This window comes from Apaloderma vittatum, unplaced genomic scaffold, assembly GCF_000703405.1.
Source record: "Apaloderma vittatum isolate BGI_N311 unplaced genomic scaffold, ASM70340v1 scaffold23153, whole genome shotgun sequence".
Lineage (NCBI taxonomy): Eukaryota > Metazoa > Chordata > Aves > Trogoniformes > Trogonidae > Apaloderma > Apaloderma vittatum.
Window position 1 is genome coordinate 1 of NW_009707786.1, and position 23,273 is coordinate 23,273.

At 38.0% G+C, this 23,273-nt stretch overlaps 1 protein-coding gene across 1 annotated transcript in view; it reads left to right on the forward strand.

Moving 5' to 3' along the window:
- Nucleotides 1-55: 55 nt before the first annotated feature.
- The window catches only part of CNOT10 (CCR4-NOT transcription complex, subunit 10), a 30,970-nt gene continuing 7,752 nt past the window's right edge, over nucleotides 56-23,273 (forward strand). Inside the window, exons 1-13 of the mRNA XM_009866340.1 lie at nucleotides 56-272; nucleotides 2,827-2,918; nucleotides 5,647-5,808; nucleotides 6,262-6,412; nucleotides 7,407-7,552; nucleotides 8,479-8,565; nucleotides 9,065-9,148; nucleotides 10,162-10,279; nucleotides 11,647-11,796; nucleotides 12,894-13,096; nucleotides 15,785-15,906; nucleotides 16,525-16,701; nucleotides 19,276-19,356. Of these exons, the coding sequence (XP_009864642.1) occupies nucleotides 56-272; nucleotides 2,827-2,918; nucleotides 5,647-5,808; nucleotides 6,262-6,412; nucleotides 7,407-7,552; nucleotides 8,479-8,565; nucleotides 9,065-9,148; nucleotides 10,162-10,279; nucleotides 11,647-11,796; nucleotides 12,894-13,096; nucleotides 15,785-15,906; nucleotides 16,525-16,701; nucleotides 19,276-19,356 (1,790 nt within the window). The remainder of the gene's footprint in view (nucleotides 273-2,826; nucleotides 2,919-5,646; nucleotides 5,809-6,261; nucleotides 6,413-7,406; nucleotides 7,553-8,478; nucleotides 8,566-9,064; nucleotides 9,149-10,161; nucleotides 10,280-11,646; nucleotides 11,797-12,893; nucleotides 13,097-15,784; nucleotides 15,907-16,524; nucleotides 16,702-19,275; nucleotides 19,357-23,273) is intronic.

The following is a 23,273-nucleotide window of genomic DNA, read 5'->3' on the forward strand; positions in this document are numbered from 1 at the left end:
TCTGTGTTGTTTCCTTCCGCCGAGGAAGTAGTGCCTCCGCGGCCGCCGGTGTGACATGCCGGCGAGGACCGGCGCCTGTGTCCGGGCGGGTCACTGGGGACGGCGGTCCTCTGTGCCGTCGACGAGAGGGACTGAACCGTTGCACCCTCCCGGCCTGGAAGGGCTCGGTGGGGAGGGCGTTATGGACGTGTCGGCGGGGGCGGGGGTCTGCCAGACGTTAATAACAGTCGCAGAAGCTGGGGGGTCATTTGTTGAACTGGAACGTTCTGAAGGTGCTGGGGAGGTCTGAGCGCTTCCTGTTGCTGCTGAATCTCTGGATTTCAGTCTCATTCCCTCTGAGTTGCACTTTGGTTTCAGGGAGTGAGTGGATCTTCCCAAAACTCCAGCCCGAAAAGACACTGCAGAGAGAAACCGAGATTAAAATAATAAATTACTCTCTGGACAACACCCACAATAAATCTCAAGTGCGGTTGCTGTGTAACTCACTGACACCGCTGAGTTACTGCAGTTCCATGTCCCGTGAGGCTGCCCTTCCTGGCAGGAAAGGCCCTTCCCTGAGATGCCGGCTCGGTGGGGCTATAAAGGGAAGCCAGAGGAGCTGTTTGTGTTCGGTGTTGTTTTTTGATTTTTCGTTTGGTTTTATGTGGTGGAAGCATTTTTTGAAATCACTGGAAGCACTTTTTCTCTGGATACCAAATATGAAGCTCCTCAGTATCTGCAAAAGATGGTGCGGAAAATTAGTGCACTCTACTGAGTCGTGTGTACTAAACTATTCTGTGTTTATTTATAAGAACTGTAAGCATATAAAATACAAGAAAAAATTGACTAAGTTTTGTATATTTTTGTTATTGTTGTGCTCGGAAGTGTTGAAGGAACTTTTCAGTTGCACTTTCTAAGTATGTGCCCAAATGAATCAGAGACATGAGCTATGGCAAGATTTTCTACACATGGTACTCGTTTGTAGCAGTATGTTAAGTATCTTTCCACTGAGAAATGTTTCCTTTTTATTGTACATCACTGAAGAAGTCTGTTATATTTATACTAGTAGTGCAGTGCTTCACAGAAAAATGTAGTCTTGGTGCCACAAACTGTCATTATCCTATAAAGGCTGAACACTCGGTGGTCCTCATACCCTTCAAAGTGGTTCGTGGAGCAAGAGTTACTTGTTAGATTTTTCTCCTTCCAAAGAAGAGATTATCCCACTGCTTTTAGAGTTTGGAAGTAAAAAATAATTCCAGACATACTTTGGTATTCAGCGGCACAGTTCATGCGAGGTGTAATTTACATGACCTAGGAACAAGGGAGTTCAGGAACATCAGTCCTTGGAGATATGGAGAACAGATATGAGAAGGATAATGATTGCAGTCACTCTCCTGGTGTCACACGGTTGTCTTTGGGTATGTGCATGTGGGACATGTGGCTTCTTGTTGCTTATATGATGTTGTGTCAGCATGGCGATAAGGAGAGTTTACTTTTCAAATGCCTCAAGAAATACTAAAATAATAGTTTTATTTGCAAGTACTTGATAGCCGTTTGCAGCCAAGAGAGCAGAAGTACTTTTATTCTCCCCTGTTTAAGTGGAACTGGACAGTTCTTTTCAGTATCTTGCACCAGCCAGCTTTTAGGTGACTCCTGTGAAACTCAAGAAATAATTTTCTGCAGAAGTGGAAACCATTGCTGGTTTATGAAGTCTTTGTTTCAGAAACATTAAATGGTTTTTTATATGTTCTAGCACATGAGTCATAGGCTGCACTTGATGATCTCAGGTCTTTTCCAGCCTCAACAGTTCTGTGATTCTAGAAATAAGCTGTCTGGTGTGGTAGATGTGTGGTGTTTTGTGTTGTTTATGTTGGGTTTTTTTCCTCCAGTATTTTATGTTCAGTAAAAGGGAGGGTTGGGGTTAAGTTTCTTTGACATGGAATGTCTGTACTGTTAGTTTTATTGCAGCTTCACTGGATTCTTAACTACATGATGACAAAAGGGTTTGGTAGAGTCCTTTCTAAAAATATGTTCAGTGGTGAATGAAAGGTAAAATGTTAGGACTTCTATGTAAAAGAAATTGAAGACAATAAAAACCTTATTATATTGCTATGAATGCTCAAAGGGGTCTCCATCATGCTATATGCTTTTGTTGTCTTAATCTAGAAAAGGATATAGTAGAAGTAGAGAAAATTCTGGAAAAAATACATGAGGAAAGATGCAGAATGAGCTGTGCCTGCTCACCTCGAAAGAGGTGATTCCAAGAAAGAACTATAAGACTGGAGTGAAGCTGAAGAGGTGGATAGGCACCATTTGCTTGTTTTGCGTTATAGTCACTAGATAGCATTTGATGGTGTATATTGAAGAGTACAAAAGAGAGTTTTTAAAAATTATATCGAGTCTGTCAGTGATTATTAACAATGATGGTTCTTTTGCAGCTCCTCCTTAGGGACACTTAATCTGTCAGATCAGGGAGCTGGGTGGAAATTGCAGTGTTTGCCCAGTTTTTTATGCTGTTTTCCTAAAGCATCAGTTGCTTGCTGTTTAGGAAGCAGCGTACAGGATGCCTGGATTTTTCATCTAACCCATTGTGGTACTAACTTTATGATATGTGGCCTTCCTTGCTGATTTTTATGCAAATAAAGACAGTCCTAGTGTATGGTGTAGTGCAGAGTATAGGATAATTTGAAATATTTTGGTGTAGGAGGGAGACAGTGCTACAGTTATCTGGAAAGTTACTTGTACTGGCAGGAGGAACTCGAGAACTGGAAGAAATAATTTTTTTTTAAGCTGAATATCTATCATCACATTTGCAAACTTTTTTATAATTTTCTGTCCACTTTACAGATCAAGGTACTGACAAACATGAAGGAGCGGGCACTTCTGGGATTACTGATCAGGAAAAGGAATTGTCAAGCAGTGCATTACAAGCTTTTCTGGTAAGACAAAGCCAAAATCTGAGGCTTCAGATTTACCACATAACTGCTAAATGAGCTTACATTACTTTTTCTCCGGTTTAGGAGAAATAAACTGTGTTTTAGTACAGCTGCAAATGTATTAATGGGCTATTATATCAAAGGCAGCACTATTTGTGCTGTATGAAGCTAGCATATGTGTTCTCTCTCTGCTGTGATGTGACAAGACTGAAGGGAATACTTGAATGAATGACATATGTAAGAGCATATTTGATCTTGATTCTCAAACTTTTGTAGCCTTAAAAGCTGTGTAATGTGTTAATTAGAGGAAGCAGGCTGCTCTTCTGTATCAGAGTTGTAAATCCATGATCTCTCTGAAGAATTGCTTCAAACTAAAAGTATTGTGTTAAAAGGTTTAAAGCAATCACATGTATTTAAAAAACAGCAACCAAACCTTTTTTGGTTTAGCATCTTGCTATATTCTTTCACAGAAAGCATTTTGTACTGTCCTATCACTTTACATTAAAACATATTCTTCAACATACAACACTTATGGGCTGTATTTACTCCTTGTTTTCTGTTTGTTGAAGTTTTTTTGTGTATGTTAAAATTCAGGTACCAGATGTTTCAGTTTACTTCTTTCTTTGTATTGTCTCCTAATTGTGTTCAGTGTAGCAAGTGACAAGAAGTGTAATTGCTTTTCCATTCAGTTGTTGTATCTCTGTCTCTGCAATGACTTGCATAATTCAGTTTTGTGTGAAGGAAGAATTTATCTACTGTCTTTCGAGATTGCTGCTTGTATGTTTTGCCTGTTACTTTTATTTTGTCTAGAATGTTGTCGGTCCTTAAACTGACTACAGCTGATGTTATTCACTGATGTTTTCTTGAGTGCTTTCTACTCAATTATTCTTTTTCAATGACCGTTACTTATTGTTCTCATTGATCCTGAGAACTGAAGGCACGTTGAAGATTCGTCTGTTCTGCACATTGCCCACAGATCTACATGCCTAAATTACTTTTGATCTACTCATGACCTCATCTCTAGTTTTATACTGGGCCAAGTGTATCTTGTTGATCTGATGACTTTTTTCTTGCTTTAAGAACTCTCTAAGTTCATGAAGTTGTGAGGTGGTGACAGATGTGAGCAGAATTAATCGGGTGCCTTGTTTGCCAATTTTTTTTGCTATTGTGTTGCTGTAAATAGCTTTGCCTTGCATGCTACTTTATGGTCAGTCTTGATAGAATTACTGTAAAATTGTATATTATATTCTAACTCCTGTCCAGTAGAGTGGAGTAAATAACTGTTAGCCAAGGGGAAAAATATCACAAAATAAGTTGAGCATTTAAGGATTCAAGGTTTGTAGTCCAGCTGTGGTTAGAAACCTTGCTGCTGTGATCTGAGAGCTACTCATATTGAAGAGAAGCTCTGAGTGTGAACACCTGAAGAAAATCATCGGGAGGTGAACTGTCAACTTGAGAACATGCCAGCAGTTGGGTCACAAGTCCCTGTGTGTTTATGCACGTGATCACTAGGCAATCCATGCTGTTGATACTTAGGAGTTGTGGAAATGCTACCTGTCGATGTCCTGCTACATCTCTCTGTAAACTGTGTAACTGTACTTTCACAGGAGACTGAAGGAACTGGGATGGTTCTGTTGAGAGTAGCCGCAGGATGGCAACTTTGTTGGGAAGAGCAGAAGGACCACAGAGCCTTTCTCTGTGGTAATTCTTCCCGTAATAGAGGAAGTTAGGCAGGAGCCCAGGAGAAGCTCCGTGGAACAGCACTTAAAAAGAAGGAGGAAGTGGAGAGTGGTGATGGTACTCCGGAGCATAGCTTTTGATTGTGAAGCATTGACAGAGCTGGAAATGAATCTGCTTATCTGACTGACCAGATTGGATGTAACCCTGATACGGAAGAGGTGGAGGTGATTATTCCTGTATAGGAATTGAACAGTAGAGAGTGAAGGATCGTTTAGGCTTAAGATAGTTGAAAGAGTCTGGAGTTCTCTTTCATTCCTTGATGCCACTAAATTCCTCCTGCACAAGCACAGAAAAGACTAAAACTGAAAGCAGAAAGAGGTGAGCCCTTCTGAAGTCCTTGCTTATTTCTGAGGTCAAAGAAGGGCATTTCTTGGTTAAATCACACCTCAGAAGAGCATCGTGCTTGGGTCCTAGTTTCTGTTTGGGCATGCCTAGGTGATTGAATACCTCATTCAACAGCTCAAACTTGTAAAAGTATTGTTTAGACCTGTACTGGAAAAATGACACCCTCTTTTTCCAGCCTGTCCTAAGCTGACTTCTGCAGACTAAATTGCAACTCAGCTGCTCCAGATGAAGTGAAGAATGAACATTAAATCCTGGCCTGGGACTTAAGTAAGCAACTGCAGCTGCTCAATGTACATGTGATGGGGAAAGATTATGAAAACTGAGGAAATGCAGAATCTTGAAACTCAATATGATAAAGAGAAATCAGAATAACACTTTTCATGGAAGCATCTGTTTATAATAGACTACACCATTTGTCCTTCCTCCACAAAATTCTTTTTGAAGTTTTGCATATGACCTCAACTTCGAGACTTACTTCTCATACATATTAATCTGCATAAATAATGAAGTATGTGTGTAGATGCTTAATTCGTTTCACTTGCTATTGATAAAGGAAATACTCTAAACTTATAGAGGATACTTTCATTGCAACTTAGTAGCCTGCTGGCTTAACCGTTGTATCTTCTAATATATGTGTGATTTCCAGGCTGGAAACTATGATGCTTGTTTGCAACACCTAAATACCCTTCAAGACATAAACAAAGATGACTACAAAATAACTTTGAATACTGCTGTTGCAGAGTTCTGTAAAAGTAACCAGACTACAACAGACAATTTGAGACAAACCCTTAATCAGCTGAAGAACCAGGTAATGCAAACATTCACATGGTACTTGATTTTAACTGCTATTAATGGTCGTGAGATCCCCTGGATTTAATAAAGAAGTGAGAAAGTACTGTTGCTTTTAAACCTCTGAGTCTGTTTAGTCATTTAGGATGCTTGTTTTACAGTTATGTTTTTAGTTATTGTTGAAAATGATCAGAAGCTGAAATGTCAAGCAGAAAGATCTATATTCTTTCAACAAAAAATTCCTTTAACCTGAAATAGCTTGTGAAAATGTTCCTTCTCAATTGATGGCTTTCTATTTAATTATAATATTTTTGATGGATTTAGGTGGAACAGCACTAAAGTTTAATAGCTTATAACTCTTGATGACCTATTTTTAGACAGATTAATACCTTTGCATTATTTTTTTATAATATTTGCCACTTTTTAAAATCACAGATATTGAAAGTTTAATGCAACGAGTGGGTTTTTTCAGGTTCACTCTGTTGTTGAAGAAATGGATGGTTTAGATGATGTTGAAAACAGCATGCTGTACTACAATCAAGCTGTTATTCTGTATCATCTGCGTCAGTATACGGAAGCTATATCAGTTGGAGAGAAGCTCTACCAGTTTATAGAGCCTTTTGGTATGTAGACAGAAAGAAGAGTTTTGTTTGGGCAATAACTACAGAAAGATAATTCATTTTTCCTCACAGGCAGGCAAGCGATTTGTAGTTTGCGTAATGTGGTTTTTAAAAAAGTAAGTGGGCTTCAGAATGAAGTGTATGTTTTACTTATATCAGGGACTCAATTGAATATGAGAGGATGATACTTCAGAAAGATTTAGCAGACATATAGTAAAACAGAATTTTTTTTTTTACAACTTTAAAAGGTATTTGTTGTAAGTAATATGTACAAGCTAATTAAATGATTTAAAATCTAGTATTTTGAGTCCTCATACAACTCTATGGGTGGGTATGTATTTGAACACTCATATTCTTAAATATGCTTTAGGTCATGCATAATTGTATATGCTCATATCTGAAGATAAAGTCTCCAGATTGTATGAGTTATGGCACCCTGTGTAGTGGAATTGCTGTACTTGTGTGAAATAACTTCATAACTCTCATTGAATTTTAGAGGTGACAAGGCTGAAGGATGGGTATGTGTGTGAATAAATTAAGTAAATGTTACTGTATTTCTCCAGTTCTGCCCAGTTGTCACTATGCCTATTTAGCACTTACTCTGTGAAGCTAGCCAAGCAGGGACGTGTTTGTACAGAATCCTTTCAAATTTTATGGGTTTCTACATATGCATATGGCTCCATCTGTCTGTTTAATGCTGCATCTTTGGTGCTGTTTTGTTTAGACCAATTCTCAAAATCTGTAAACGTCAAATATATATTAAGCTGTTTTTATACTTTTATGCTGATGCCGTTTGAATAAATTACCTTTTTTTTTAGTATATGTAGTTATCTACGTTGTGTAGATGTCTGCACTTTTTTTTCTTATGTATACGTTGTTTTTTCTCATAATGTTGCATAGAGGCAGGTCACAGACATTTTTTTTAATTTCTTCAGACCTATTTAGAAGGATTTGTATTAAAGCTGAGACGTCATTTTTACTGCTTTGCTTTATACAGAAGAGAAGTTTGCCCAGGCTGTGTGCTTCTTGCTTGTAGACTTATACTTGCTAACTTACCAAGCTGAGAAGGCCTTGCATCTACTTGCTGTTCTGGAAAAAATGATTTCCCAGGGCAACAATAACAGCAAGAATGGAAAAAATGAGGTAAGTCTGAAATCATATGAGTGCCCCTAAGTCTTTACCAGAAGCATGCCTTAAACTGAATCCAAAATTATTCTTTTAACATACTTTTGAATAATAAAACTGTCTTAGATCACATGTAAGTTCAGGCAGCAACTTATACATGTATGTCACTGAGTCAATTGTGTACAGCAGCTGTTTATTCCCTCTTTCACCCTTTTCTCTTACTCCCAGGGAGCCAAAAAGTGTTTAAGTTGTCGGCTTGCGTTGGAAAGACAGTTGTCTTCAGGGTCAACAAACATGTAGTTTTCCTTGTTTTTCTTGGATTATGACCATATGAGATCCTGAGTTTGAAAGGGAAATCAGTGTCAGAGAGGAATTACAACTGCATACTATAGTGTGGGAAATCAAGCATCTATTTCACACAGTATCTGAAAGTATGAGGCATACTTCCAAATGAAATCTTTTGTATGTATCTTTTGGAAAATTCTACAGAATGAGTACTGGATTGGAAGTGAAAAGAGGACACTTCTCTGTTCTCTCTTTCTCTGTTAATGTAATGTTATACTTCAGATAAAATATTTTAAGTATATAGTGATTCTACTGGAGAAAATATTCAAGAGAGGCTCTAGCATGTGCATATATCATTCTTCTGGATAAGAGAATTCTTAAAACACGTCAACTGCAGAGCAGCATAGCATAACACTAAAGTTAGTAGAGAATTCAGCTCTTCATGGACTGATGTGGTTATTCCTGAATTTTGATTGCTAAGCTCAAGTTACAGTATTTGGTGGGATGTGTATTTTTGACTATGACATACTTATATTTTTTCCTTCTCTGTGTGAGGTCAATAAAAATAGTTTCTGAAACAATCTGTAAACTGAACTTAAAAGGTGACTAATACTAACACTTCCTTTTTTGTTGTTGTTGTTTTTTTTTTTGTTTAGCAGTCAGGTAATAATACAAATAAAGATTCCTCGAGTCAAAAGGCTGAAAGTGGAGCTTTAGTAGAAGTTGCTAAATCTAAGATACATCAAGTAAGAGTTTGCATATTATTTATGAAAGTACATTAGGTCCAAGTTTTTCTTAAAGCCAAGTGCCATTTGCTTAGACCTCCAACAGCCTAAATCAGCTGAGGTTTTATTTCACTGTATTGTTCTGTGGAAAAATACTGTAAAAAACAAAATGCTTCTGTGCTAGCATTCACTTATTTGTGTTTTCAGTTTAGTAGGTAAATGTCTGGGATTAAGAGTTTCGATTATTTTAATTAGTTTGTCATTTTGTCTTTGTTTTGAATATAGAGTAGCTCTTCATTCTTGAACAAAATGTACATCTATTTACTTGTAAAAACAAGACATTCATGGGGTTTGTAGAAATTCTGAATAGAGTTATTTTTTGGAAAGGCTTTTAGAACAGCTTTTTCCTGTGTATTTTTAAGACATGTGAAATATTCTGTAATGAATCTCTAGATACGGTTCATCTAGGTAGCCTGAACAAATGATTGGTTTTTATTAAAATAAATAATTTTTTTAACAGTATAAGGTGAGAGCCTATATCCAGATGAAGTCACTAAAAGCATGCAAAAGAGAGATCAAGTCTGTTATGAATACCGCAGGGAATGTAAGTATTCTTAAGGCTATTGTTTTTCAAATCTTATCTTTTCACTATCTTAAAACTGAATTTGCTAACTTTCTTTACAGAAAAAGGTCTTATTGAGGACAGGTGTCTGAAATAATGCTGTATGTAGTCTGTTGGGTTTGTAATATCTTTTCTGGAAGTGTAATTAATGTAGAATTTTCTTACTTCTGCTGTTTTCAGTCGCTCAGAAAAATGCTCTTTGTTGTTAATGATAACAAAATAACAGTGAAACACTATTATAAACAGGTTCAGTTTATAATTTAAGCAACGCAAACCAAGTTTTAGTTGACTATAAATGTTACAGGTATTACAAATTTTTTATGTCATTGGCGGCTTAAACTGGTTCATTAAAGATTCTGGGTTGCGCAGTTTTGGGGTAGTTTTTTTTTTCCTTTTTGTTGACAATTTTTTGGGGGCTTACGTCATGCTAGAAAGCAGTTTCTTTTTTCATGTAGGAGTTCTCAACTCAAAATTGTGTCCAGCATCCCACATAAATTCTATGTGAACTGAGGAGTAGGGAATGGGAGGAGAGCCCTTCCCTTTTGTTGCTGGTCTCAACAGCTGGTAGTTTGACAGAAATCCTTCTGGATGGTGAGGTCCCTGTTGACAGACCAGAAAGATCACAGCCCAGGAGGAGGTTCTCAAACTCTGAGGGGAGGGAAACTTGGGGAGGAGGGGGCTTAGAAGGCAGGTTGGAGAAGGATCTTCTTAAGTAAAAAGGAAGTCCTCTGCACCTGGCCATTGCTAGGACAGAGTTCTCTAGAGTTGTGTTGGGTTGTAGAGCAGGAGCAAAGAATGTATGTAGTTTTGTAGTTGAGAGGAAGTGAGTGTTAATTGTTGGCTCGGCAAAGAAGTGTTTCTTCTTGGAAGTATTAGGTCCTAAGCCCACGTATTTTTTTAATGGTAGTAGAGGCATGCTGTTGGTGGAGTGATTTAATGCTAGCAACAGAAATCATGGAACAAGAGATAATTAACAATTGTTTTCTCCTCCACAGTCAGCTCCTTCTCTCTTTCTGAAGAGCAATTTTGAATACCTCAGGGGCAATTACCGTAAAGCGGTCAAACTTTTAAACAGCGCGAACATTGCTGAACATCCAGGCTTCATGAAAACAGGTAAAATAGAAAACCTTCATTCTGCAGGTACCTGAATGTGTAGTATAACAGAACTACTCATTGGTATAATTTTTAAGGATATTAATGATTGCCTAAGGGACTAGGTCCTGAATGTCGTGGGTTTGTATGCTGGATATGTTCTCACCTTTCTTGTTGTGCTCCTTCATATAACGCTCTTGGGTTTTTCAGTGGCTGTTCTTTTAGACAATGGAGTGGTTGTCTGTGAAAATGGATTTGTGAAGATGTGAGTGTAGCATATGCAAGGCTGCCGTGTGGGTCTCTAAATCAAGACATGAATCAAAAGGCAGCATACTAGTTCTAGAAATGAGATTTCAGGTCGCACTCAGAGAGGAGACAGTAGCTGTTGTAATGCTGATTGTGGGGGAAACGCAGATGTTTCATGAAGTGTTAAGATCTGACTTCTATTTTATGCCATTTTGAGTTACTTTTGTATCTAGAAAGTATATACGTGTAGACAAGCACAGAACTATAACAGCACATATATAATTTTTAAGATATAAATATTACTTATGTACCATGTGCTGTGTATATATATACACAGACTGTATATAGTGAGTTATTTAAATATATTTGAGATTTTGGTTGACTACTTAAAGCATCAATTGAAAAATAGGGAGACAAAACTATTATGTCACTAGAGAGTTGGAATTTCAAAAAATACTTGTACTGTAAAACTACTGAATTTCTTTACTATTTTCTTCAATCCTGTTTTTGTGATAGAATTCTCAATTTCTTGTACTGTAAGATTTTCTATCTAGTAGATATCACTGCATAGATTGCAATTAGATGATAGAAGTTGGTCCTCTACATAACCTTTTTAAGCTTCTGAATTTACAGATAAATTTTGTAGAAAACATTCAAAATATTTGCTATAATGCCTATTCTGGCATATTTTGACACTTCTTTTAGAATTTACTATAACTTACCTTTCTAACAGTTTTTATACTTAGTTTTATATATAACCTAAAGTTTTCTGGCAAGCTTTATTTTCACATATCTTTTTTTGTACTATGTGTTGCACAATAGAATATTCCCTTAATAGTCTTCCTAAGTTATGATTAATCATAGAATCACGGAATGGCCTAGGTTGGAAGGGACCTTTAGAGATGATCTAATCCAACCTCCCTGCCATGGGCAGGGATGCCTCTCAGCTAGACCAGGTTAATTTGTTAGTGGTCTGATTCTTGATTGTAAAGCAGGGATGTAATTGCATAATCCATGAAGATCTCTCTCTAAAAAAACCCAGGTTCAACAAACTACCAAAATGTGCTGACCCATGCTGGGAGAATTTAATGGGGCTTAGTGACATATTTCGGTTTATGAAAAGTGGTCTTCTCTTCTCTCAGGTGAATGCTTAAGGTGTATGTTCTGGAACAATCTTGGCTGCATCCACTTTGCAATGGGAAAGCACAACTTAGGAATCTTTTACTTTAAAAAAGCCTTGCAAGAAAATGATAATGCATGTGCACAGCTAGGAACAGGCAGCTCAGATCCAGGTAAGATTTGTAAGACATGAGAACAGATGGAGGAGGGGTGGGTGAATCAAGAAAATAGAAGAGCGAAGCTTTCAGAAATTACCAGCAAAATTCCTCTTTCATATTTTTGCCATAGGGCTGGGGCAATGACTTCTCTCTAATTTATAGTCTTTGACCCTCAGCCAGGGAGATACCACAAAATAAAGTTTGTGTGACCTGTTATGCATTAATAGAGAGGTTCTTCATAGTCCTGCTGACAGGAGGTGGAATCATCAGAACTTGGAGGGTGGGAGGGTTTGGGGGGATTGAGGTTGGGGTTCTTTAGGTTTGGGTGGTGCTGGGGTTGTGGGGGGTGTTTGGGGTTTTTTTGGTCATTTTTAACTTGAAAGATCTCAAAAATGTACAGTGCAGTCCAATTAAATTAGCATTTGAAAGATGGTGTATTTCTCAAACTTTCTTACTGAACAGTTGCCAGACTTGTATGAGAAATGTTCACCTGTTGTTTAGGTTTATTGCTAGTTTTATCCATCTACTTTTGTTGTAAGTATGCAAAAGACAAGAAAACAAACACAGTAGGTTTTCTTGCTTTGATTAATAATAAGTTTGGTTTTTTCCTCTTCCATGTAAATGATTTCTTGATGAAGCAATAATTATTTAATTTCTTCTTTGCTTCTTGCTATCACACGTTAGTGTTTTTCCTGTTGCTCCCCTAGGCCCTGTACCTAAGTGCAGTCCTAGGTACCAGTATGAAAACAGGAAATGTTTTATGCTTGTTAGCAGCAGAGTGTTTTTCTTCTGGGGTTTATATGAGTAACAAAAGATGTGTACTCTCACAAATCTGGGATTCAGTATTATTGTCTAACATTTAGCTTGAGTGACAAGGAACATAAGTGGTTAGCATCTAATGTACTTCAACCTTTATTAAAAACACAGTTAATTTGTCTTTGGTATCAGCTTTGATGTGACACTTATTTACAGAGGGAGGCTAGTGAATTTCTGTGATGAAAGGGTTTTCTGATAGTTTTTGCGTGTTTTCAACAGCTTCCTTTCTCCTCCCAGAGTTATGTTTTCTACTGTCCTGAGCTGCATATGCAATGTGACATAATCCTTTTCTGCAGGTAAAAAATTTTCAGGGAGACCCATGTGTACGCTACTGACTAACAAACGGTATGAGTTGCTCTACAATTGTGGAATTCAGCTCTTGCATATTGGGAGGCCCTTAGCTGCCTTCGAGTGCCTGATTGAGGCAGTCCAGGTTTATCATTCAAACCCTCGTCTTTGGCTGAGAATAGCAGAATGCTGCATTGCTGCCAATAAAGGGGTAAGTAGATTTGCAAATCCCTTATTTTGATTGTAGCTCTGAAATACACGTGATCACAGAAAGGAGGAAATAACGTTATGCTTCTTCAAGGCCTAATGTTGGAATGTTTCTGTGTAATCCAGATCAAGTATTTTTGTATATATGTGTGCTTGCATGTTTAATCTGAAGCTGCAACAAGTGAAGGAGAACCACCATAGAAACAATGCCTTGGGACCCTGTGTTAAACTGACTTTTCTAAGGTAAGGAGAATTTGAATAGGCTATTTGAAAGATTGGTATGAGGTGACACAAAAACATGTAAGTGGCTCTTAGAGCTGCTCTTCTGTAAAGGTTACAGGGATTTTGCTGGAGAGACTTGTTAAGCATAATTTTGTTCTGGCAATTTACCATCACACCTCTTTGGCATTTTGACTCACAATATGAAGAGGTAATCCTGAACTGGTTTGAAGCATGTTAGATTTCTCCAAGTCATCTAATACTTTATCTTACTTTGTCTTGGAATAATTTTAGAAATAAAGAGAAAGATACTATTTTGAAAGAAACTTGTATTAGTCTCTAAGGAGGCATTGCTTTATAACAGGAAGCAATATGTTCTTTCTGTGGTCATTGCTTTCTCCTTAAAATGTACATACTAACATTAATAGTTAATGTAATAGACCTACTTTTTATGGATATTTTATGTTGCCTCAGCCCTCAGCTTTCCACCCTTGTTTTATATTGCTTGCAAAATGTTAGGGTTTATGTATATTTTTATGCACATAAAACCCATATAAAATAATATATGGTATCAAGTGAAAACAATTAACAACAAAAAAAACCCCCACAAGTAATTCTGTCTTTTTTCTGTGAATAGAAGAGTTAAACTTGCTCAAGATCTTTTGTCTGTACTTCCAAGGATTTCTGTTCCTGTATTGCAGAACTAACAAGGTGAAATTTGAGTTAGTAACAATTTGTAGTATGCAAGGAAGGAAAATTTTTGTGGCTGCTCTTGAAAGTTTGATGTTCCCTTTGAGCCTTGATGCACAGAAACAACTTTGATAACTTTTGTTGCGTATACTTTGAGGTGCAAGGCTTGGTTTTTATTGTGTTTCTTGTTCGGTTTTTTTGAGGATTTTTTTTGGACTGAAACATTTTGTGTGTGTGCTAGCTGCTGTCAGGTAGTTCTGGGTTTTATAAAGCACAGTGAGTGCAGGAAGAGCAGCTTCCTGATTTTGCAATTTTTTGGATCTGTCCTACTGGCTACAAATCGTGTAGAAGACACAGCCGATCATCTCTAGTGGAAAGTTGGGTATGGGAGTCTAGGTTAGCATAGGTTTTGTGGCAAAAAACAAAGCTGGAATTCTGTTCAGGAGGACAGTGTTCAGCAGTCTAGAAGAGGGACAGACAGACCCTCATGGGGCATTTCATTTACTACAGGACTAGCCAGAGCAGATCATGCCAGGCTCCTAGAGCCTCCCTTTCTTCCTCCTACAGTTGTGATGTTGCGTTGCGTACCAGGGGCTTCAAATTCAGTCACAAAACCAGCTTGCTCTTTCCTCAATTCGTAATCTTACAAGGAAAAAAAAATTGGATGCTGTTAATATTAAAGGCAAAGGGGGGCTGTCTTGAAATTTTAAGACAGATTTGCAGCGTGACAAGTGAGGCCCTAAAATCAGTGGTGTGTTCAGTTTGACCTTGTAACTCAACTGGTGGTTCCGTTCTAAGCATGGATTCGTATTGATGCTCTGAACACTATACAGAAAAGTAATTTTACTGAAGGTAATTTTCACACCCTTTAATATTTTAGTGTATAAAATGTGAATGGAAGATGATTATCTTTCTGTGTTTTTTTTTTAATAACTTTTTGAAATATGTGCTTTCTATCCAAACTCATTGTATGTGTCTTTTTATTTGACAGTAAATGCCATTTTAATGTCTATGTTCTTTGCAACAGATTCTGACAAATTTCATGAAAAGTGATAGCTATTTAAAATATAGATTTAGGGTAAGTTTTTCCTTTTAACTGTGACTTTTCCTCACTAACTTTACTTACCAACAAAGCTGGTAAGATGCCTTATGGTAAAACAAACAATCCTCAGTAAATATGGTGTAGAGGTAATTCTTGGGACTGCCCGTTAGAGTGCTTTAAGTTTGTTTTGACCCCCAGAACATTTGCATACTCAAAAAAATCTGTGAAATTTACTGTAACTTTGCATATGCAGTGGTCCAGCTTCATACTGCCCATGGAACGGTTTGAGAGCAGCTTTTTTCAGCGTGCGTTCTGAATGCTGTGCGAGCAGGCAGAGGTGGCGGCAAGCTTTATACAGAGCCAATTCTGAATATTATTTGGCTGATCATACGGCTTCTTTTTAGATATCCTGGCAGTTCTTTTAACACGACTTGGTTCATTGTTCTTTTGCTTTCAAAACAGTGGAGAAACTAGGTCAGTAGGCTATCAGACAAGCTGTCAGGACTAATCTGTGGTTCTACTGTGTGCACTAAAATCCCTCTGCAACACAAAGACAACAGGAGGTGCCTGATTCTTCACAGTACTTGAGATTTAAAACTGTGCCCCTATAAACTTTTAATTCTTACATTTTAGCAGAGTTCAAAGTCGTCTGGCTTTCACTTATTTTGTCTGGCTCTTGTTCAGCAACCTTGATGGGTTTTTATTTTGTTTTTCTGTTTTGTTTTGTTTTTTTCCTCTTAGACATCAGAACAAGAGACAAAAGGTCTTCCCAGCAAAAAGGGAATTGTGCAATCTATAGTAGGTCAAGGCTACCACCGTAAGATAGTCCTAGCATCCCAGTCAATACAGAATGTTGTTTATAAGTAAGTATGTTTTCCACGGGCTCTTTATTTTGTTATCATAGGGGGGTTTTAAGGGTAATTATATGTTTATTTAAAACCCATCGTGGAATAACTTCATTTTGGAATTCTTAGTGTGGTGAAGAGAGAGGCGTGCTAAGTAGAGTCCTACTTAACCGATGCCTCCTCTATAATGGCCAGCAGAGGGCTTAACTGTGTATTCATTGTAACTAAGAAGGCTATTAAAGCTTAAAACTGAAATTTTTATTTCCAGTTATCTAAATCTGTCTCCTTCCCTCATGTAAAAAAAAAAACCGCCATATTTTCAGTAATTCACTTGAGAAAAGTGCAGGAGGAATCTAGTTGCTCTGTCATAAAACTTTGGCAAGTCAGGAAAAACAAAGTAACTTGTTGTAATTATGTAGTTGAACCTACCTGCTATATTTGGGCATCTTGGTGTACTTTCTTCCTGTAAGAATAGCAAGATACAGAAGTCTTCATGAATTGTGTTATATTAAAACATGATTTAACTTTTCTGGGATGAAGTGGGGTTTTTTGCATTCAGATCTTTCTGGAGCTGTGCTTTTACTTTTTACTTTAGTAGGATTGCTACTCATTGGCTAACTTCTGTGTCTCTTTAAGTGATGGGCAGTCCTCAGCAATACCTGTAGCCAGTATGGAATTTGCAGCAATTTGTCTGAGAAATGCCTTGCTGCTACTGCCAGAAGATCAGCAGGAGCCAAAGCAGGAAAATGGATCTAAAACTAATAATCAGCTGGGGGGAAATACAGAAAACAGCGAAAGCAGTGAAGCATGCAGGTAAACAGAGTTATCCGGAGTAACTCTGGGCTGGCAGTCGGTTTGGCCAGCAGAAAATAAAAAAAAATATTTTATGTTCTCTTAGTAGTGTTGGGATATCCAAGGAAATTGGTTAGCTGCTCACTGGTTTAGTTGCTGGTATGCTAATTTAAGAATAAAATAGTGAGTCGATGCCTACCATTCCTTACAACTTTAGTAAATTAGACAGTGAAATTCTTTTCTTTTCGCTGGCCTTCTTGCTTTCAGTGCTGCAAATGTTACGTTTTCCCACACCCTCCTGCAGTGCATATTGGTATTTCTCTAATTGTAAGCGAAGTTTCACGTTACAGTGAATTTGTGTGTGTGTGCACGTGCGCCATGTGGTTGATTCGATGTATAAATGTCTAGCAATTCTGTTGTAAACGTTTCCCCATGATCAGATTTGACATTCATCAGCCCTAGTACGCTTTGTTGTGTTTGTTTTGGACTAGAAATGAGAAATGAGTTTTAGAAGAGAAGTAGGAAAGCAACATGGAGCTATTGCATTTTACAGAAAAAGTTTAAGAAAAATATTTGTTTTCCTTAAAACTTCAGAAAAAGTAACTTGTAAACAATGTATGTCAAATGTTAAATAGTAGGAAGGTGTGTTAACTTTTTGCATTGATTCCTATGCATTTTGAACTTCCTTTTGAAAAGTAATGTTATTGGCCGTAGCCTATGCTTTTATTAATGGCCATTTTGAGAAGGGAAGAGTTATGATAATTAAACTGGAAGGTGTTGCTATGTTAGAACTCAAACTACCTAGAGAGCAGTGAAAAAAACACAATGTTTTTGTCGCACTTAAGTCCAGGTAAATTCTAAGATGAGACCCATTTGTCAGAATTTACTGCACATGTGCAGTGTTGCATAGGCACAAGGTGCGTCCCTCTGTATTCTGAGATTGAGAGACTAGGGCTGGGAGTTGGTGACTGCTGCTGCTACAACAATATTTGAAGGCTGTTCTCTGTCACCCTTTTTTCTCCATGACAGTTTTTCCTATCAAGTGAGTGAACGATTTATAAAAGTCTTGGGGGAGAGATGTGGGGTTTTTTTTCTTTTTTTCCTTATTGAGGTTGGAGGTCGTGAACTATCTTTCCCTGGCAAACTGCGTGCAGCTCATTGAGAGGAAGCTTCTCTGGTTTAAGCGAGACATCAATTTTTAGCTGATGTGGTCTGCTGAGGGGCAGTGATGAAAACAAAAAGGTAGCCCTCACTCAGACAAGACCTCCTTTTTTGTTTTATTTCAGGGTGGTGGTGCTGGTTGTTTTTGTAGGGGTGAAGAAAGGAAAACATGGGAAGATCCTTTCCTACCTTCTGCTTTCAAAACTAGATGCTTAAAAAGAAATTAAAAACAAGACTCCCTTGTATCTCCCAGTGGTCATTGCCCATTTCAGAATACAGAGCAACAAAGCAGGCTGTTCTTGAATTTGTTTGTCACGTTCCGAAAGGTTCTCTAAGGATTTGTTCCCTCTGACAAGGGACCCTCTGTGAGAGCACAGTAAAACATATAAGGCATTTGAGGAAAGTCACACTAATTGAACAGGATGGTTTGTAGCAAATCCCACTAATTGAGCAGGCTGACTCTGAGGCAGATTCTTCTTTTATTCACAAGAAAACATTGAATACTTTCAGTGGTTAAGGGTATTTTTTAATCTAATTTTTGACAAAGACATGAACTATATACACTGCAACAGCATTGAGTACACATGTCCTTGGAGTCTGCTCTCTATTTTGAAAGTCAGACGTATCTTATAATAATCTTTAGAATTATTACTAGAGTTATTAGAGTTATCTAAGAAGCAGATATGAAGCTACATCAGTGAAAAGTTCTTGTTAGGTGGACAGATTCAGTTTCAACTCCAGTTTTTTTGATGTGTTGTTTCTAAACCTCAGTGTCTCTCTCTCTGCCAAGGTGCAGCTGTTCACCTTCTCTTAAGTTCTCATCCTAGAAGGAGATGTCCAGCTTAGTGGAGAGCAAAGTTGCAGAGTCTTTAGATAGAGCAAATGCTTGCTTCCCAAAAAAGAAGCCAAGCATAACTTTAAGAAAGTGGAATTTTATTTCTAAGAAAAAAGCTGTTTTGAAATAATAATTTAAAAAAAAGGCAGCTAGAAGTCTAAAGGGAGCTGTAGCACTTTGTGGATTATCGTTCTTGAATATTTCTAGAATTTTTAAGATGTCTAGGGAGAAAACTAGTTTATGGCTTTTCTAACAGGCTGCAAGAAGAGAGGCTACAAACACACTGAGTTCTGCATCTCTCCAGTACTTGTCCTACAGCAAACTTCAAAAATAGCTCGAGGCTGTGGAGAATGGTGTCGGTTGTTCAGTCTGTCAGTCAGATCCTTCCCAACAAATGTCCCCCTTCTTCCTTCTCAAATAGAACAGTGAGGCTAAGAGCACATGCCTCAATTCTTGCCAGGCTTCATTCCCCCTGGTTTTCAGACTATAGAATTTTTCCTGTCCTTTTAAATGGAGTGAATAAATATCAGTGCTTATTACACTGAGAAATTTTAATTATTTATAGTCACTCCCTATAATTAATGCTGTTTTTATTCTAGCAATAAAAGTCATGAAGGGGACAAATTCACTGCAGCTCCACCTTCTTCGCCTTTGAAGAAACAGGAATTAGAAAACTTAAGGCAAGTAAATAATATAAAATATTTAGCACTACAGAGCCTCCTTTAAACTGCGATGTGATTCTGGAGTCATTGCTTGTTTCTTGGGGTTTTTTAGGCAACTTCAAATTGTAACTGTTAATCCAAGAATGCCTTTTTTTTACATGGGTATACCCCCTTTCTTCTGGGCTTTGTGTCTGAACAAGTGGAAAACATCCAGGATTTCAATTCAAAAGGTAGATCAGTCAGTTTGATCCCACTGTTGTAGACTTGGCATTATATATTGGGCAAAACTAAAAAAAATAAAGTCCCATGAACAATGAAGCTAAAAACCCAACAAAGGCTGTTGTGTTTGGTGGAAGCGGGGAAATTACTGTATGGTACATTTTCCCTTTAAGGTCTTGATAAGGTTAATTTGGAATTCAGCCCCTACAGCATCTTATGCTTGTTGGATGGGAAAAAAAGAAATAAAAGAAAAAAAAAACAAACACACAAGAAAGTCATAAAAGCAGCTATGTTATTTTTACATGAGAATGGGGCTTCAAAATAAATACCTAGTTTGTATAAAATAGAATGAGAAATTGCCTCTGTCCAGGTATTTGAATTCCTCACTGTGGAAGAACGTAGGCAAAATTTTACTATAGATTTTTTTTTTTTTTTTCTGTGTTCTCAAAGATCCTTCAACTACTCATTCGGCACTCTGAGTGCTCTCCAAACAGAGTAGTTCCCATGTGTCTAAAAAAGCATCATGTTATCTAGAATTTCTTTATTCTTCCCCAACAAGATTATCATTTGCGGCAACGTAATTATTTCAGTTGGCGGCCAGCCTGTTGAAAATCTTTCTTGCTATAAAGCTTGCACCTGTTCAGGAAAAAGAAATCTATTCTAAGTTTCCATTATGGACAAAACCTACAGTAATTTCCCTCTTGGGTAAACACTCTATTCCAGCCTAACTCCAGGTAACCCATGTTTTATAATGACCAGCTAAACTCTTACTTTGTTCCACTGTGTGTAGCAAACCTACTTGTATTTATTTACAAGCAATTTAGTGGGAATCTGTGAAGAGACATTACCGAGACCTTGATTATTTGTTCTGAAGTGGTACAAGAGTATGCTACTCGAAATAGAAAGCACTGGTTTAAAGTGATGTGGGTTAGTTGTGGTTTGTCTCTGTTGTTTTTTTTTTTTTTTCTCCCCTCCCCTCCTCCTGACTGTTAAAAATGTGGTTGCCACATGTCAGAATTATGTGGTGTCACATTGTGATTTTATTTTTTTTTAATGCATTGTCTTTTCATTCACAATCAGCTGGTATCTACTGATGAAACCTGACAACATGTCAGGAAGAACTTACCAGTTTAGCAAGAATTACTCTGTTTCTGGAAAGGAACATCACACAAGGAAAAGAAAAGCATTGATTTTTTTTTTTTTTCTTGCTTTGATGGTTAAAGCCAGAGGACCAGACATCCCTAGAGAGTGATTCTGCTCAAACTGTTTCTAAGTTTCTGCAGTTAGCTGTGAAAAACAAAATACCTTACACTCAGATGTGAGTATATTCCTGTAGTCTTGCTCACTAAGGAGGTAAGAGAGAAAATTAAAATTCTTGTGTAGTCAGGGAAAATTAAGAAAACAATTCTGAATTTTAGTAAGGCTTATCCTGAGGCATAGGCATCTATTCAATTCAATTTTTCCCTGTAAAGTCACTGGATTGAAAAACCTCTATTGCTTCCAGAACTGAAATGGGCCACTTTAAATGTTGGGGTTTTTTTCCCCTGTGATTTTGACAGTTGCACATCCTAAGAAGGGTTTAAAGTGACTTGCTGACTTTACCCCTTAAAAAATACCATTTAGAAAAAGCTTTTGTGTCACAGGTATTGGTGACACTTGTACACATATTTATTATTATTATTGTTGTTGTACACAATTAGTTGAGCAGGCTATTCTCCTAATAAGCAATAATTCAGTTGCAATATTTTGAAAGCAACAAGCAGAAGTCTGAGGACACCAAACATTGCTAAGAATTTATGCATAGGAAGTAGAAACTCCAGATTTTTCTTCTGAGGTTCTTCTCAGCAGTTCTCTTCCTCGCTGCTTCTCGTCCTCCAAGAAGCCAGTTCTCCTGCTCTGTTCTCAGCCTGGGGTAGGTTTTGGTGCACCAGAACAACCCGACACTGTTAGGATGCATCAAGACTAAAGGAATTCTAGCAGACCACAGTGCTACATTTGGAAAATATTGTGAATTTTATCATAGAAGTTGAGATGGGTAGCAATAGACCTCGCTGTAACCTTTTTCTTTCTCAACTTTGTGTGAGAATGTTAGTTTTCCCCTTCAAAGCAGCTAGACATAACAGAATAATTTGATCACCTGCTTTGTTCTGAATAGATTTGAACTGCAAACCCTTCCTATAAAGCATTTGATTTGATTTTACCCCTTTTTTAGCTTTCTTTTGAAGGCTGTGTGTTGACTGGCCATCTCCAGTCTATCATTACACTTAATTTATTGTGTATTTTTCAAGTGTACATACCCTAGTGTTGCATACTAGGAGCATCATTCCAGGAGCATCACTGATACTGCTAATAATTTCACAGGTAATACCCTAAGGACCACCATTGCCTACCAACATCCCTTGTATTTTCTCCACACCTACGCAGTTTTGCCTCATTTATCAACTTAGAGGCTGCAGTGGCCTGTTTGGCCCCGTCACAATATTGGAAGCTTACAGTGATTATCACCAGTTACTTTTTCCACTCTCCTCTTCCTTGCTCTCAGGGCCTGCATAGTTCTCCCCAATCTCCCCTTTGCTGGTGCTGAATTTCCCCGTTGAGTAAGCACCATCGCATTCTGTATTTCTTAATAGTTCTGGATCGTTTTGCCTGCAGTGAAATGCAAAAAGGTAGATAGTTAATAGCCAGTGTCATGCTTAGCTAGCTGTTTGAAATTATTTCAGCTTAGCAATGTTCTCTAAATGATGTAGAAGTGCCATTTTTGGTGCCTTCATGGTAAGTTTTGAAGAGCTGGATTTGCTCTGGCTCGCCCTTTCCCTGAGAAAGAAGCCAAGTCAGATGTGGAGTTTTGAGTTCTGTAAACTTGCCGTCGGTGTGGGCTGACAAATCGTGTTGCCTAGACCTACGCAAGAGGCTGTTTGACATAATCTGGCAGTTTAAAAAAACATTTTTCTTTGTCCTAGTGCAAAGGCAGTTTTATTTAGGACATGTGGAGGCTCAGTGATGCTGGAAGTCTGCCGTGCTCAAAGGCAACCTGTGGAGTTTTGTCAGAATCCTGACCGGGGTGAAAAACTAGTTTGTCTTTTCCCTTGTGGTACAATTCTTCTGCTCCGGTTAGCTGTCAGGTCTCCTGAGCGTTTGGTTTAGTTGGCTCAACAATGGATCCAAACGTGCAAGAATAGTACCACAAGGAAGAAAACCTGAGTATTTTCCTTTTCTCTAGGTAAAAAAATCTCTCCACCTCTTATGTGGTTTAAACAGTGACAAGTCCTTAGAGCAGAGGAGTAGGTTTCACTTTTGCTGGACTTGCCTGTCGTGTGATTGGTGTGCGCCTTGTGTTTAAATTTACACTTTCAGAAATAGGCTTTAAATAGGCTTTAAAGAAATTGTGGGAAATAGAGGGCACACACTGATGTAAAGGGCTGTAGCAGCCAGCTCTGCAGGCCTTGACTTGTGTCTAAGGGTATTTAGCTGGTGACACTTAGCATCTCTGCTGTTTAAAAGCTCTGCTTCCTTGAGGCAGGGGCAAAAAGAGGCTAGTTAGAAGGGGCTGTTTTTGCAGAGATGTTTTGGGGTTGCTTTTTTTTTTGCCCTCCCCCTATTCCCTCCCCGCTTCCCCAGTCACAACCTTTCAGAAATATTTTAGGTTTGGGACTTGAGCTGGGGAAGCTTTCCTCTTCTTCTCTCAAGCTTTTGTGTGTGTTCAGATTTGATGTGAC